At 38.7% G+C, this 18341-nt stretch overlaps 1 protein-coding gene across 1 annotated transcript in view; it reads left to right on the plus strand.

The window, feature by feature from the left end:
• The window catches only part of USH2A (usherin), a 686930-nt gene that overhangs the window by 438575 nt on the left and 230014 nt on the right, over positions 1-18341 (plus strand). Inside the window, exons 38-40 of the mRNA XM_055333895.1 lie at positions 6499-6649; positions 7252-7394; positions 17495-18123. Of these exons, the coding sequence (XP_055189870.1) occupies positions 6499-6649; positions 7252-7394; positions 17495-18123 (923 nt within the window). The remainder of the gene's footprint in view (positions 1-6498; positions 6650-7251; positions 7395-17494; positions 18124-18341) is intronic.

Genomic DNA, 18341 nt, shown 5'->3' on the forward strand with positions numbered 1-18341 from the left:
CCTGTTCTGCAGTATAGAATTCAGAGCACTGTCTTTGAATTTAAAGTCCCAGTTCAACTCCTCACTCTTCCAGTAACCACTTTTGTGATTTGAGAGAAAAGATTTAACCTCTCTGAGCTTCCGATTCTTTATCTATATTGCAGAGAGATAACACTGCAATTTATAGTGTAATTCTTAGGATTAGAGATAATTATGTTAAAAAAAGAACACCCTAGCACAAAGTATGTGTTCAAAAACTTAGATATTATGAGAGACTGTTTTGCAAACATTAAATCTATTTTAACCTACTTGCCACTATTTAATGCTGCTCTATTTGTACATCCTTGTGCTCAAGGTTGACTGTCCATTTGTTAGCACATCTGCATATTCCTCGTAATTAATATCTTTTTTAATGACATATGGTTTAGTGACTGGAAATTGAGTCTTGCCTTCTGTTTTCAATTTGTTTATGACTCAACGACTCAATGTATGTGTCTGAACTTTAATTTTCCATTCTGGAAACTAGAATTTAAAATCCTTGCTCATATGTAGCTATTTCAGAAAATGAGAGGAAATGTGTAATCCAAGGATTTTGAGTATGTGCCAGGCTGTTCAGCGGTGCAGCCAGGATGCATATAGATAAAGGGCCATGGTTTTTCTTGCGTTATGTTAACAGGGAAATCTAAATGAGGATGCCAGCAATCTACCCTCTGAAGGGGGGTGAGTAGGGGTGGGTAGTTTGGGCTAGGCTGGAGTCGGATTCCAAGTGAAGCCAGGAAGAATCAGCACATAGGCTTGGAATGAGTGTGACCATAGTTGACGGAATCCTAGGCCCTGGAATCAGGCTGAGGACATGACCACCCCACAGGAATTGTCTCACACGGCTCCCATGGCAGTGCCCCTTCAAGGCCTGTGCCTCTGAAAGACAAGGTCCAGTGCACATTTGGATGTGAGTTTTTGGCTTCTGAACCCCCTGAAACACTTCTACCTCTTTTATGCTGGATACACATTCTGTGGTGTTACAGTTATTTAAGTCATGTCTTATCTCTCTGCTAAATATAAGGTAGATGGTCTAAACCCCTCTTTCCCTTTGCTCTGCCCCTTTCGTTTCCCCCAGTAAAGAATCTTGAGCAGAACGACATTTGATCTATTTTGTGACAGATTAGAATTTAATACAATATATCATAGACTTCTTCAATATCTTAATGTAATATTTGATTCCAGTATTTTATTTATTTTTTTATAAAAAATTATTTATTTATTAGAGAGAGTGTCCACATGCAAACAAGGGGAGGGGTAGAAGGAGAGGATGAGAGAGACAATCTCCAGCAGACTCCCCACGGAGCATGGAGCTGGACTAGATCTCATAACCCTGAGATCATGACTTGAGCTGAAGTCAAGAGTCAGTCACTGAACCAACTGAACCACCCACGCATCCCTATTCCAGTATTTTAAATCCACACACGTGCACACAAAAACACACTGCAGTAGTAACAAGTTGGTGGGCTATCCTGAGAAATGGGTGCCTATGAGAAGTGCACTGAATTCATTTTCTCCCCCAAAATTTCCTCTTTTGGCCACTACAGCCTTGGTAGTCACCAGTCAGATGGAAAAATGAAAAAAAAAAATCCCCTTTTTTTGCTTTTTAGAGCCTCTCTCTGGAATCTATCAGTTTGTAAGGGGCCAAAGTTTAGGGCATGTTTGTTTGTTTGTTTGTTTGTTTTAGAGAAGAATCCACAAGTGCACATCATTTAAAAGTTTAATAAAATCACACATTTAAAAGATCATAACATCTAGACTAGTCCGATCTGTGATTTAATTTATGGCTTAATGTGTTGTATTCAGTTTGCCTTCCAAAAAAGGTTAAATTTGAAATTTTATTAAAAACTCTCTTCCTTTGGATTTATAGATTGGGGTAGCTGTTTTATCCACTTGCCGTGTAGAATTAGTATTTACTGGACAAGATGTGTTGATTCAGGAGGTTGTCTGTGGAGTGCTTGCCCCGTGAGGGTCATATTAAACTCGAGAGAAGCTTTTTGAGCAACATAGCATCTTGGAGACAATATATCAAGCTGATAGATACACGGCTCTTCTGCTAAGAAACCAGGGGTGAAATTATGGCTGGCTCCCAGTTATTGCTTTGGTGCTAAGGAGCCTCTAAGGAATAGGTCTAGGATAAAAGGGGTTAACCAGAGGGGAAAGAAAGGTTTCCAGAATTCACTGTTACTAGAAGCATGCGAAATGAATAGTTACATGTAAATAATTTCAGATGATCACTCTGTCTGGAAATATTTTGCAATTTTATATAATCAGAGTGTGACCAATTTAATGGGACACATTTTTTTTTTTGTATCTCTCAGAAGAGAATCCAAGATATACTATATTATTATTATGGAGCCCACTTTGGGGCACTCCTCCCTTCTTTCTTTTTTTTTTAATTTCTTTTTTCTTTTTTTTTTTTAATTTATGATAGTCACAGAGAGAGAGAGAGAGAGAGAGAGAGGCAGAGACACAGGCAGAGGGAGAAGCAGGCTCCATGCACCAGGAGCCTGACGTGGGATTCGATCCCGGGTCTCCAGGATCGTGCCCTGGGCCAAAGGCAGGCGTTAAACCGCTGCGCCACCCAGGGATCCCTCCCTTCTTTCTTAATAGCATGTTCGTGCAAAAAAAAAAAAAAAAATAGCATGGTCATGCAGTTTTAAACACATGAATGGATTTTTGTGTATATATTTAAAACTCCAGTTTTTTCATGTCGGTGGCTTATCAGTACTGATATTTCTTCCGAATCTGGATTGTCGATGACATTATATTCCTCGACACAGAAATGTTAGATAAGAAAATAGTCAAATGAGGGGCATGACTTTTTATGTTCTACATCATACACAATTTTGTACTTTGCTTTTTGTCCGTGCCCTTTCGATATCTGCTCACATATTATGAATCAGTTAAACAACATATAGCAGGTAAGAAATACTCATTGTCAAAACTATATGTGCTCACAGATAAATGATCAATTAGCAAGTCCGTAGCAGTGGATTATGGGATAAGTGGCCCTGGACAGCCATCCTACTGCATCCTGGGCGTGTCACACACCTAGTGAGTGAGGGGACAATTTCATACCATTTCATCTCTCCCAGAGCATCTGGTTCATCCCCACACTTCAGCACTGACCTGATATACCTTTGCTTTTATTTTGCTCACTGAGACAATGGAGATCATCAGAAGAGATCCTTGCTGTTTTTCCGTCATGAAATCTACCTCTCTCTGTGTGTCAGCAGTCTCTGAATTCCCTTCTGCACACTGGGTTGACCATCCCTACTCTGTGCAACAGCCATGGTGCCCCAGCTTGCCAGTCTCTCTTCCACACAGATAAATAATTTTTGAATAGGTCAGTTCTTACTTGCAACCACACAAGGAATTGGAATCCTAGGCAGTTAATCTTCCTTCCGCTCTGTTATCATTTCCCCAAATGTCTTCCAGATCTTTCCAATAGGTGTGCATACATTATAACATCTCCCAGTTCCTAGCACACCTTCTTTTAATACCAGAAGCTTCTCTAAATGCTGCCCCATTTTCTACTCCCCACTAGAACAAAATCCTTCAAGAAGTTGCCTGTGCTCACGCTCCCCTCATTCCCTTCCCAGTCATTCCAGTCCCAATGCTGTGCCCGCTGCTACACCGCGTTCTTCTTGGCAACACCACCAAACACCCCTACTTGGCCAAATGCAAACTATAATTCTTGGTTTCTTTCCTTAGACTTTTGACATTTGACAGCACATTTGACATAGACAGCACATTTGATCAGTCCTTCCTTTTTGATGTGCTTTCTTGGCTTGACTTCCAAGCTGTACATTTTCTAGGTTTTTGTCCTCATTCACTGACCCTCCTTTATGCCTCCTTTGCTGTAGAAGATCCCTCCTGACCTCAAAAATGTTGGTGGACCTCATGGCTCAGTTCCCAGACATCTTCTGTGCTTACTCCATCTACACTCACCCCCTGGGTTATTTCATTAAATCTCAGCTATTAAGTACCACACATACCATCATCCACAGATCTTATCCAGACTCATACCTGCAGCTTCTTCCTTGATGTTCCTCCTGGACATGTGCATCCTCTTCAGTGTAACATGGACAAAGAATTCCCGACATCCCCCACACACACACACACACACACACACACTGCCCCATAACTGATCTCTCCCCTCAGCGTTCCCCAGCTCAGCAATGGCACCACCATTCGCCTGGGTGGTTAGGTTAAACACACTGACGTCATCTTTAACTCCTTTATTTTCTCTTAGCAAAATACTTTCCACTCACTTGAGCAGCAGAATATACCACCACCTCTGTTGCTATTGCTCAAATCCATGCTATTGTCATATTTTACCTGGATTGCTACCATAGGTGATTTCCCTAGGTCTACTCTTGCCCCTATTCCTCCATTAGCATAGAGCAGCCTTTATAGGTTCCACATGACACCATGTCCTTTATTAAAACCCAGAAATGGCCTCCAAATCTGTTTCAAATAGAATCCAGAGACCTTAGTATATTTTCAAGGCCTAGAACTAGAACAGATCTCAAGAGATCTAGACCCTGTCTGTCCCTCCAACCTCTTTTCTCTTCTTCCTTTTTGGCCTATGTCAGCCACACTGGCCTCTCCACTGCTCTCAAACACAACAGGTGCTTCCTCTTCTCGTTGCCCTTGCACCTACTGCCTCCCTGGCTGGATTGCTCTTCCTCCAGACATTCTCATGACCACTGAGGTCTCCGCTCAAATGTCATCTATGACATATTCTTCCTAGGGCTTTCCTGTCCAGTTTCAATTGTTACATAATAATAAAATTGCATGCTTCTTTAAACTTGCTCTTCTCTTACCCTGGTTTATTTTTCTCCTAAGCTTATCTGTCTAGTATGATCTTAGGTACCTGTTTGCTTAACACTTGCTCTCACTGTTTACATGTAAGTTCCACAGGGTCAGGGGCCATGTCTGTTTTACTCGGTGCTGTTAGCCCTCCACACAAAGAATACTACTTTGTGCAGAGTAGAAGCTCAATAAATGTTTATTGAATAAATTAGTGGATTATTGATGAACTCAAAACCCTTACGACAGATTGATGAAACCTGTAATGTAATTGGCCCATTCTCATCCCTGACCATTCATTAGCTTCATAGTTCACAGGCAGGTTCTCCTGTGGGGGAAGGAATGTTAAACTTGCACTCTACATAAAGCTATGTATAAAAAGAAGTTGAAAAAGAACCCTGATAGTTGTTTTCATAATTTTGGTCCCTTCTCCTCCTTCACCAATGACCTCTAGGAATCTTTGGCCATTAGAAACTTCTATTACAATAATTACAGTGTTCCTAAAAACTTACATTATAGTAGCACTAAATTATGCTATGGGAAGTTCAGATCAGTCCAACACAATAATAATAATAATAATAATAATAATAATAATAACAGCAGCAATAACAACTAATAATTACCAAGACCCAAAATAAGGTGCTTTATTTACATTGTCTGATCTTCACACAATTCTCAAAAGAAAGCTATCCCCATTCTAAAGATAAGAAACATAGGCTCAAAGCCATTAGGTGATTATCCTAAATTCACAGAGCTTTGCTTAATTTTCTTTTGAGTTTCAGGCTAGCTTTGGAACAAATTTCGATAGGATAGGCTCATTCGAGTCATACCTGTTGGAAAAATTAATTTAATAACCAGAGTCATCTTGTCATATTTGTAATTAGAATATTCTGGTTTTAGTTTTGTTCATTCCTGTTGGATCTTGTAGAACTATTCAAGTAGAGTTCCTTGATAGATTATATCAGGCAGATAATCTGAATTCAGGAAAAATTGGCCAGAGATTTAACTAGACTAGAAAAAGCGACATGTGTGTTTCAGCTTGCAACATATTTGAATAAGGTCAGCTGATGGTATAAATCATTTGAGAAAAGAACTTTAGTTTTTATATTTTCATAGATGAGAATTAAGTCTGGAATGTGCTATTTTCACCCAATCATGTATAGTTATTATAATAGAAAAATACAATTGTAATAAATGGTCCTCAAAAAAAAAAAAGCCAGTTGTATTCAAGAGTAGTGTGATTAAGTGTGGCAATGGGTGATATAGATGGAAGAAATAAAAGACCTGGACTCCTTCACTGTTTGATTGCTTGATTGCTGAGCAAGAATTAAATTAAAAAGGTACTTTGGTATCTGGTTCACTAAGTTGCCTACATATTTTCAATTAGATAAACAGAAGTACAGGTGGGAATGTGGTACATATTCATTTGTCTTGCTGTTTGGGGGCTGGCTTTTAAGATTGAAATTCTAATGTAATTGTGTTGAAATGAACAATAAGGAAGTACAGTAGTTCAGGAATGAAAATGTTAAATTAAATGGACCATGTTTAACATTGTTGTTGGTCCTGAGGAACAGTTTTTCCAGTATATGGAGCATTTCGATTCCATCCAGCATATGTTCTCCACAGTTTTCTCTGCTCTAATTCATCTGTGTTTTTCGACAGCTCCAGATGGCGTGCTGCCTCCGAGGCTTTCATCTGCCACTCCAACCAGTCTTCAGGTTGTCTGGTCTACACCAGCTCGTAACAACGCTCCCGGCTCTCCCAAATACCAGCTCCAGATGAGGCCTGGCCACTCCACCCATGGATTTCTAGAGTGAGCATCCTACTTTGTCCATCCTCCTAACTGTCCCCTGGATTACACAATGTGGATATAATTTACTTTGTCTTAATTTTTGAATAGGTCAGTTCTTACTTGCAACAAATAAAGGCTGCCTTTTAGAAGTTCAAACAAACAAACAAGCAACACCCTAGGAGATAATTATTTGCTTTGCAAAAATATCTGTTTTTCATTTATATAGCATTATATAAGATTTCTTCCCCCTTAACTTTTCATGAGCATATGTGCTGCATAAAGCAAGCATATACCTAAACTGAAAAAAAGAATGCTGTCTGAACTGTAGAAACAAAATTATAATACCTGGTCTATAAATTCTATGTGGTAATCAGTCTCAAGAGTAGACTCAAATTTTCTCAATACTACTAGGATTTACATCTCATATAAATGCAGTAGGACAAACCGTCAGCCAAATGGCTCTTTATTTTAAGAGAGATCTCCTGTAACAACAGAAAATCACAGTACTTATCTGTATGTTGACATTCCTTGAAAATTCTTTGCAACAAGATTTTACTTGTGTATTTTTTTTTAATTTCTTTGAGTATATAAAGCTTCCTAGTTAACATTTCTTTCCTATGTAGGTTATTTTCCAGTCCTTCTGCATCGTTAAGCTATGAAGTGAGAGATCTCCAACCGTACACAGAATATGAGTTTCGGTTGGTTGCCTCCAATGGATTTGGCAGTGCACCTAGTTCTTGGATTCTATTCGTGACCACAGAGGACAGTAAGTGGTCTGAATGATATACCGCCAAATGTTGTCTACATTAGGGACTATTAAATGTCTTCAGTTTTTCCAAAACAGAGACATAAGCCTCCCCTATTTTCTTGATAGTTAGTGATAATAATCTTTTCTAGGGCAAGGGTAGTCAGACTCTGCAGAAAAAGACGAAAAATGTAGGCTTGAGGGATTTGGAAGGTGAGGACCTCAGAAAAAAAAATCACTCCGGGAAGAAGTAATTCACAATAAATTATGACATGGCCCCATTCTGGAGTACATCTAGGTGTCCTGTAAGATGAAAGTTATCATCTCCCACTCAGTATACTCTGCTTTGGAGGAGTTCTGCAGGCAGAGGGACATGAAATTGGGGTCTTACTTCATGAGGATGCTTACCATGTCCTTATATGTTTTCCTGGAAACAGAGTCCATTATACTATTAGTCACACCTGAAAGACAGACTTCAGAATAGAGAAGTACACATAATCTGATAACAGTGATTCTGCACTATCACAAAGAGGAGACTGATATTGCCTTATTCAATCAAGAGACTTTTCTAGTTTTTCGTGAAAGAGTCACATGTATGTTCTATATATAACTAGGTTATATATAGAAAATGAATACATGGCTATACTACTTAGTTTTATATAAATTACCTCTATAAAAGCATATATATGGAAGTATAATTTTTTTTTAAGGAAAGTTTCAAATTAAATCAAGCTCTACGGAGTGAATGAGGACACTGCATCTTTGAACAATGAGGTTTTTAGGGTTAATCTTGTCAAGTCTTTTAATCAGAGGCTCCTTTGAAGATGTGGCTCTGTTGGACAATTGCCATTCTGGCTCTATATCCAATGAGCACCTGAGTGACTTTCAAAAGGCTAGATATTAATCAAAAGACATGGTATTTGAAACAATATCAATTGTATATTAAATAGATTCTTTTATTTCTGTAATACCCTTAATTATATTATTTTAGTGAGGAAAAGACATCAAATGAGATAGAATCAGAGCTATTTACCTTCCCTAAAGCTTACTTTATTTTTTAGAAAGGCCATTATGAACAATAATATATAATACTTCATCCATTTCTCTCAATTTGTAATTACTCCCTGGGAGCAAGTTAGGTACTTTGCAAGGGCACATCCAGTCCTTTTGGTCTCTTGGGTACCATTTAGTAAATTATCAGCACAGTGCAATAAACGACACCCAGGACCCAGAAAGCATTAACGCACTACTCAATGCACCCACACCCCTTTTAAGGGGAACATCACACATGCTCTGGGGAATCTGACAGCATAGTCACCAACTGTATACAGATTTATGAGCCATAGAGCTCACACTCAAAATAGATTTTTTTTAAAGAATTAAAAAAAAAAACAACTGAAAATAGACTTTCAGTTGTCCTTCTTAGGTATAGAATGTTTGATGGCACTCAATAAAGGGCAACTAAATTAATCAGTTCACTATAGAGGTGATGGCTCCTTAGAATGCCACATTGGAAGAGGAGGGAAATGGACTCCTTTTTTAGAACCTATAATTTCTATTCCCACAGAGGAAGGGCAACACTTGGATTTCCTCAATGGTGATTCTCTTGTCTAGAGGCCATGATCTTCTATCTACAGGCAGGAAGTTATCACATAAATAAAGTATAAAACATTGCAAAGTACCAGTCAGCATAGCATGCTTTGTTGAGCAAACTTCTGCCCTATCTTACCATAAAACAAGTCTTACAGAGTCTATGTGGTCAGAATTTTCATGCACATAGACATTGCCTTCTTTGTGAGTTTTAGGGCCTGGGTTTGAAATGAATAGTATTAACCCATTATCTCCTTTAAGAATTGGTAACACATGACTGTATAGCAAGTATTAACCCAAGAAACCCAGCCATCATTTTTATTAAAATCCTTTCCTTCTTCTTCTGCTTCATGTGCACACTGCAAAGTCATATACATTATGAAAGAGCCAAAGGCGGGCCATTTGCCCCCTAAGTTAAGTGACCAGTACCTGCTTACCCCGACACATAATGGCAGTGCACTCTATATTTTGGGTGTCAGTGGAGATGGATGCCATCTCTGAAAGGATGTGCAATTGAGTTGACAAAGAGTGAGAGATTGGCATTGGGCACAAGCAGTTTTTCTGTCAAGGCTTCAAAGCATTGCTTATGAAACCACCCATGATGACAGCTCCATGCCAGAATTACACTTCATACTAGATCCTGACCAGCACCGCCCATTTGCCCAAGTGCAATTTCTAATGTAAAAATTCTACATATCATCTTACAGAATAAAATAGAGAAGTCACCTCATACCCACATTTAAATTTCATACCATCAATAGGCACCTTTCTGTATCAGCCAAAGCCTCGAAACTTCCTTTTGCCATAAAAGGTCACCAAGAGCAGTATTTTTAGTGTGATGTAGCAAGACTGTGATTTTCATCAAGCCTGTGACATGGCTGAAACCAGAAAGAGATACCTAGGCAGGAAATGAACTGTACACAGAGAAACAAATGCTTGGGTGCAAAGAGAAATTCTCATGGACAGAGAAAGGATGTGAAGAATTTTAATAGATTTTTTTCAAATAATTTGTCATTTATATCAGAGTGCCACCAATATCCAGTTCCATGCATTTTTAAAAATCTAGCGTGCTGATGCCAAATAATAATAATGCACATTTCCTATGAATATTTTAAATCCTGTTAAATGTGTGTTAATAAAAGATGTTTGTTCCAGCCAACTTGGTCAGTGTAGTGTTCGACTATTTGCAACCAGATAAATACAAACAACTCATGGTTTTCGTTGTGTATGTATATGTGTGTGTAGGTGTTCTGGTGGTTTTATTTTATTTTATTTATTTATTTATTTATTTATTTGTTATTTATTATTATTTTGCATGCTGCTGGGAGTCCAAGCACCTGGCATATCTGCAGTTTGCAAAAATACATTAGGATTGTGTTAGACGTGGATGCATATGATTGATAACATGAAGATACTTGCCAAAGCACTGAAGTTTTTGGTATTTTTTAACCTGCAATAACTGTCACTGTTGATTATATTATTACTCCTTTTCTCTTGTGTGTTCGCAATTGTTTTCTGTGTAGTATATGCATGTAGAAATTGTAGTTGGCTGGAAAGGTAAGTTTCTTGTAACTTTAGCATGTGGACATGTACTTTGACCTACTAAAATCCTGTCCTAGGTAAAATATAAGGTAACCCACTTTTCTTTAAAAATGTGATTCTCTAGACCAACAAAAGTCAGATAATCTGTTTTTCTCAAAGTTTTCTGGGTAACAAGATTGAAATATGCAATATCTATATTTCAGTCATTTTAACAGTGAACATTTATGGCACACACAGGCAATCAGCTCAACTTAATGAAAATGAGATTGTTTTTTAAAAACTGCTCCTCTCCTTCCAAAACAAAAACTCAAATTGGTTCTAGAGTAGACCATTGAGTTATCATGTAGTTTTAAATGACTTTAAAAATTTGATCATTTTACTAAATTTGAAGTTAAAGACTCCACATATATATTTTTAACCACTAATCTAAGAGGCATTATTAAATAAAAATTGTGGGATTTGAACGTTTTATTCTGTAGATTTACTTAGACAATTTTTCATGGCTCATTATTTTCCTAACAAACTGTTCACGAGTTTTGCCTGGAGTATGCTAGAACTTAGGGCTATGTATCCTATCATCTAGACAGTACTTTAAGTTTATTCATTATGTTAGACCTTGTTATTTTTCCCCACACATACAATTGCACCAGAGTGAAGGATGAAGCAATGAGGGATACTATTCTAGTATTTGGATGCTGCTTTACTTTTTCTGTTAGCATTTTTGAGTATCTTCTCCTCAACCCCCTCATTCATCTCTGAGATTCTCATAACAGTTTACAAAGGAACAGAAATGAGACAGAGAGACATTGCAATGTTAGTCAAAATCTGTATCTAACAGAACACACGTCTTCCTTGTTTGTAGTCTGGAAAAATCTGCTCATTCATCAGACCTCAGCCCAAATGTCACCTCCTTTGTGAAGCCTTCCCTTCTCATTGCTACTGTAGAGTTTTGATTTGTATCGTCCTCCATCAGTATCTGCTTCTGAACTGCAACTTCTCAGGATCTAAGGCTCTGTCTCATTTATCTTTGTATTATTGTCTCCCCTTATCTGCCATTTTGAGTTATGGGTGTTAATCTCTTACTGTGCCTAATTTATAAACTATCATAGGTATGTATGTACCGGAAAATATAGTGTGTATAGAGTTCAACATGATCTGCAGCTTCAGGTACCCACTAAGAGTCTTGAAATGAATCCCCTGCAGATAAGGGGCGATGACTGTGTATCTAGTGCCTGGTGGAGGATCTGATATAGAACAGGTGCCCAAACATTATCAATTGAAGTATTGATTAAGAAGACTTTTATATAAGCAAATCCATGAAAACCCCACCAAGCAAACCTTGTCTGGGTACCTGCCCTGTACCAGAGACTTGAAGAGACATCAAAGTTACAAGGATGATGAACACCCTGTTCTTTCCTTGAAGCACCCATTTTCTGGCAAGGGGAACATAGAGTGAAACCATAGTTAGAGTATAGAGAACTAAGGCTTCTATGAGAGCAAGCCCAGAGGCCAATTGTTTCCCTTAACGTGGGATGTCAGGAAAGCTTTTCCTGAGGAGAAGACCAGGAGAAGGAATAGGGAATGATTTATTTGGAGTTCACTTTAATATCAGATTTCAAATTGATTTCCTCACAGTTGGTCCAGAAGAAGCAATTGCTGTTGGGCTGCTCACTGACACAGGAGACCTGGGGGGGTGGCTTGCGGGGTGTCCTACCAATGGTTTCAGCTTCAGTCTGAGATAAGACCGGTGAGGATGAGAGGCAAATGTGAGAAGGAAATCCCAAAAGCAGTTTTCATTCTCTACCTTGGCCAGAGGCAGACTGCTGGCTGTCCCTCTGATTCAACATTGACTGTCTTGACCAAGATAATGAGTGTTCTAATTAGAGAGGCGTCTGTTAGCCCAAAATCATGTCTAGTTCAAAATGAAGAGGGGAGGGGTATGTAGGAAGAAGAGTCCCAGAAGGAAAACACTTTTTCTTATTCTCAAAACCTGTAATAAAAATAAACACTCTGAGCCTTATAACAGGGAGAATTAAAACTACATTATGAAATTAGATTAGTTGATCAAGATAATTCCAGAGTAGAATTTTCTAGATCATTTAATAAATATGTGCTCTTACAAGTATTTATATTTTGAAATTAATATTGCACTGGCCAGAATATTTTTATTGGTGTGTTTTAGAATTTGAAGTCTCATTCTGCGCCTTAAAAAAATGTTCTTGAGACACCCAAGTGGCTCTGAGGTTGGGCGTCTGCCTTCGGCTCAGGTCGTGATCCCAGGATCCTGGACCTGCTTCTCCCTCTACCTCTCTCTCTCTCTCTCTCTCTCTCTCTCTCTGTCTCCCATGAATAAATAAATCTTTAAAAAAAATGTTCTCTGTTAGAGAATTATAGGAACATTTTAAAATTAGAATGAAGCATATTTACATCAGTAGATACAATTTTATTTAATGAAGAACTACAAACTACAAGTTTCAGTAGTGCTGCACAATTATTTTGCTTTCTCCATTCTAAATAGACATCCTAGTAGCTTTAAATATTAACTTCCGAATACTAACATATTTATCCTTTCAAACAGTGATTATAGGTATCTTACTTTATCCATAACAGAAGATCCATGATGAAAGGTAAATGATGTGAACTACCAACTTAGAGAGTAAAATGTCTCCGTATGCACACCGCTACATACTTTATTTTCTGTTGCATGAATCCCACCCCCCAAATTCTTGTTTTCCTGGACTTAATTAAAGCAAATATTTATTATTATTTTTACATTCTTATTTTTATATCCTAAGGTCCAAAGCTAAAAGCAACTAACAGAAACTCCTTTGAAAGGATGGATTGTTTAATGGAAAGTTCCATCCACCCGGCCTCAAACACCCCTGAGTAATTGGATCTCTTTCAGCCACGTAAGGCAGACTGTTCTTCCGAACCTGGAACCCCCAGTTCTTTCAGGACTTTTTTTTTCTACTTTCATGAATTCTCACATCGATACATTTAATTTTCTGTCCCAAACTTTCAAGGAAGAATCCATAGCCATTCACTGCACCATATACCCTAGTTCTAGAAGTCAAAGCATTCTTCCTCAACTACATTTGCTCTCTTATGGGAAAAATGCAGAAAAAGAGTTTCCCAGTATTGGTTCTCCTGCTTGGAGACCATCAAATGGTATCCTTTCAATTTCAACAAGCTTCTAGTCTTCAAAACCTGCTTTTATTAAAGGACAACGCCTGTCTATGCAGCCCACTTCCTGTCTTATTAGTGGTCAAGAAGTTCGTTTTTGTGCAAAACAAGCATCCCCATTTTTAATACTTGTTTCTGGATACAACTATGGTACCCTCTTCATCATCATGAGATTAGTATTTCTTTACCTTTATTTTATTGGTCCTATTTCATTGAAGTCTTTTATTATGAGGTGTCAAAAATCCTTTCGGGAAGGAGTTGGGTGGGGTATAAATAATAAATTGATAAAAGAACTCATGATTAAAGGGAAGATAGAATCCATCACTCTTCTGCTAACATACCAGTGGCGAATTTCAAAAGGCTACATTTACAATTAGTGTGTAATATATTGCTCTATATAATTATACATCCATATATTTGCCAGCTTGATTTTGAAGTCATCGGCAAGTTCAGGGGATATTCATGTGTGGAGTTAATATTACTGAAAAGAGCGTTGATACGGAGTTTTTAATTAGAATGGCAAAATGTTGCTTTAGGGCAGTAATGAGACCATACCAGGAAAACTGAGCAATCGTGGGTCTCTAATAGCAAACGAGTGTAGGAGATCTGAGGAAACCACTGAAAGTCATACACGCGTGGCAGGTGGGAGTCATCCAGAGTATATATTCCTGCGTGCGCACACACACACACACACACACACACACACACACACAGGCATGTGCACGCACACCCTTCCAGTGCACACACCTGACTCTGAAAATAAATAAGCAGACCCCTCCGTTAACGATTTTATTACTCTCTTTTAGGCCGGGGCTGAACTTTTGAAGCTGATGAGCAAAATAGTTTCCCATAAAAGATAATTTCATTTGCCAAAGTGAAACTACTTTCTGTTATTAATGCTGTAATGAAATGGCCTGAAATATGAATCAGGCATCTGAACAGGAAGGATGCTCCTGTTCCCAGCTCCAGGAGGGAGTTCTCTAAACAATTACACCCACAGAGAGGGCTGTACGGTTGTATTTTCATCACTGGCCAGTTGAGCTGTGTGGCTGTCAGACTTTCTAGTCTCCTCTCCAGTGACAGCCGCATTGACAACATGTTATACTCCACATTGATTTTACAGTTAAGGAGCTGATTGTGATATATAGGGATTTTAAGAATTCAGCTGAGAGGCTGACTTTTGCCTTTTATCATTCCATTAAAATTTTATAACCATCTTTTTCATGTCATTTCATCCATGAATTCTTACTTTAGAAAGTGATAGCTACCGCTGTGAGCATAACTTTTCTCATGTTCAGAGCTTTTTATTGTATTAGCAAACTACCCCAATTATAGTTATTACTCATGTTTTACATAATTGTGGTGACCCTTTCCACCATGCGGTAGCATGCCAGTTGATTTGTATATAGAATTAGATGATTCGGCTTATCATTTTAAAGCACTAAATTGAAAGAGTGCCAGGAGTCAGGTTTTAACACTTCCTTGGCCAAAGTAGCTAATTAAGCTGCTTTCAGCTTCCTCCCCTGAATCACACAAGTTTAAGGACCCTTCTTGCAACAAGAGCAGGGAGCCCACTCAGCTAGAGAGGGAAGCTAATAAAATGTATGCTGGCTTTTAAGGGGAAAAAAAAATCATGAAATTGAAATTGAACATCTCGTCTTTCCCAAGATAAGAGATCATCTTTAAGGAGAGCCTGTGTTCCGGGAGGCCTTGAAGTGCCAGTTCATCTCATGATCATAGATGTTTTACCTATAAAACTATCATCCGATTCAGGAGAAATAAAAGGTTTATCCCCGTTATCGATTATTGTTTCTTTTCCCTGAAGAAGCTTATGGTTTTGAGCGTGCACAAACAAGGAATGATTATGTAAGCAGGACCTTGCTGGAATCCCTCATGAGCACTATTCTGATTCTTAAATGTAGACTATTCTTCTTTAGGGGGGTGGTGATGAGATAGGGTAAGGCAAAAAAGACTAGAATCCATTGATTTTACAGACCCAATGTCAGAGGGTCTGGTGTCCCAAAACACACTGGCATCTCTTAAGACTCACACTTGCTTTTTTTTGGGGAAATAGCCGACTCTGGTTGACGAGTGCAAATAACCAAGGATCTGTGTCCCTATTTTGATACAATAATTGCTACCACTACCATATGCCAGAGAGCAAAAGTAAGAAAAGTCATAGGGGTTTTAAGGAAGCTTTAAAATGAAAGCTAACAGCAAACTAAAATGGAAAATGCGATCCGTATCAAAATCACCGTACTTTTAGGATTTTTCTCCTTCGAGTCAGATGCATTACCAAATGGTCAGAGATGGCTTGATTTCAGGGTGAGCACAGTGTAGCATCCTTCCTCTCAAAGAGTCATGAGGGCTCTACCATCGGTCCGGTTGGTGACAAATACGTGGATCGTGTTGTGTCAAAGTGTGCTCATATTCGTGCTCATCTAACCCAGCTATTATTGTGGTCACTGGCTTTCAGAAGCAGCAGTTGCATTTAAAATTTAAGCCTTGGGTGTCACACTGAATCACGTACACACACTCACATAATCAACGCTGTTTTAAACAATTACTAAATCCGAGTGTATCTTCTTTAAAGATTTTCAATAAAATCTAACGTTCACAGAAAAATCTCATAAATGTCAAAATTGCTGTGGGCAGAAAAGGGGGATATAGTATTTTCTTGATCTGTTGTAGCAATTTATAGATTTCAGGCCGTGGTTTATAAGAATGCTAAATGTTCTGGAATTACAGCTGTTACTGATCACTGATTGAGTCAGATTTGTGTTATTGCACCATGTTCTTGCTTGTACCTAGAGAGCAGTAAAGCCTCCATATAATAAAAAGCACCTGCATTTTAAATGAAATTTCAATTGAAAAACTTAACAGCCCTTCAAATTGCAGAATTTAACGCAGCCCAGTAAAGCTTAAATAACACTTTGCCTCCGCAGGCTGAGGGGTTTGCATTCAAGGTGACTTGATTGTGTCGCATGGTGAAATTATTTACAATTAAGGAATTTCTCTGGAGGGCTGCAGAATATTTGCTGTTCCACAACACCTATGAAGGCATATGGTGGGCCTTTTTCAGTATTCATGGAGCCTCCTGAACCTTTATGATAATTGAATCAGTTAGAGTGCTGAGTGGAGCAAGCATAAAACCTGTTAACCTAAAGGTCAGATCTGTGCATTGTTTATTTATCAGTAGGTGAAAGAGCTAAATCGGCAGCTTCTGTCACAGTCACACTAAAAAATCACCTATAATATTAACAGGGAGTAGATAAATTGCAAAACATGGATTAGAATGATAAACAGAACTTGGTATAATATGGAATATATAATGAGAGATGCCGGAGGATTTTACTGGGCTGTAAAATATGCAGGTTTGTTATGATAGTGTTATTGATTATAATTAGTTACTGGGGCTCTAGAAAAAAGTGGTGAAGCTGGAGCTTTGGTTTCCGCAGCCCTCTTGTCTATTTCCCTTTTAATATCTTTAGGGCAGAAAAGTCTGCCTGCTATTTTTAATCATTAGCTTTGATAAAGAGAAATGATTTTGATGAAGTTGTCTTAGGAAGGAAAATAACAATTGAGCTCCGTCATATTCAGCAAGTACTTCTCTCACGTTTATGAGCAAAGCAGTCACGGTCCTTGTCCTTATGATATTTATTTATTTATTTATTTACCAACTGGCCTTTGCCAAGTGTCTAATTTCAGACCTTTAGAGAGGAATCACCATTTATTTTGGCTTCATTTTGGAGAGAGGCAGGATGTTTGCAAGAGATATCATTTTTTGAATTTATTCCACTCTATAGAGCCTGGACCTATGGACCCTCCAATTCTTCTGGATGTGAAGTCAAGAATGATGTTGGTCACCTGGCAGCATCCTTTAAAGTGCAATGGGGTCATTACCCACTATAGCATTTACCAACATGGCCACCTCTCCCTGAAAACTTCTGGAAATGTCACTAATTGCACAGTGATCCATTTACGCCCATATACTCCCTATAAGTTTCAGGTAGAAGCCTGTACTTCCAAAGGGTGTTCCCTCTCCCCAGAGTCCCAGACCGTGTGGACACTCCCAGATGCACCAGAAGATATCCCAAGTCCAGAGCTATTCTCTGATACCCCAACATCTGTGATTATATCTTGGCAACCTCCCACTCACCCCAATGGCTTGGTGGAGAACTTCACAATTGACAGAAGAGTCCAAGGCGAGGAAGAAGTTACTACCCTGGTGACTCTCCCAAGAAGCCATTCCATGAGGTTTATTGACAAGACTCCTGCTCTTAGCCCATGGACAAAATATGAATACCGGGTACTAATGAGCACTCTTAACGGAGGTACAAACAGCAGTGGTTGGGCGGAAGTGACCACGAGACCCTCACGACCTGCTGGGGTGCAGCCACCTGTGGTGCATGTGCTAGGACCCCACACAGCCGAGGTAAGACCCTGAGTGTTCGTCTCCTTCACAGGCTTAGGCATTTACCCTGGATTGACTCTGTGTTGAACAGAGCCATCTACTGACAAAACGCACACATTTGTTGTTTTAGGCATTCACTGGAGAAACTGGGTTTTGGCCTTTGGCCCAAACTATCTTGAATTCGATGTCAGTTTTTCATTTCTCCCTGTTTCCCCTTAATTATATTGTTGAGATGCTTC

The sequence above is a fragment of the Nyctereutes procyonoides genome, unplaced genomic scaffold (assembly GCF_905146905.1).
Source record: "Nyctereutes procyonoides isolate TBG_1078 unplaced genomic scaffold, NYPRO_anot_genome, whole genome shotgun sequence".
Lineage (NCBI taxonomy): Eukaryota > Metazoa > Chordata > Mammalia > Carnivora > Canidae > Nyctereutes > Nyctereutes procyonoides.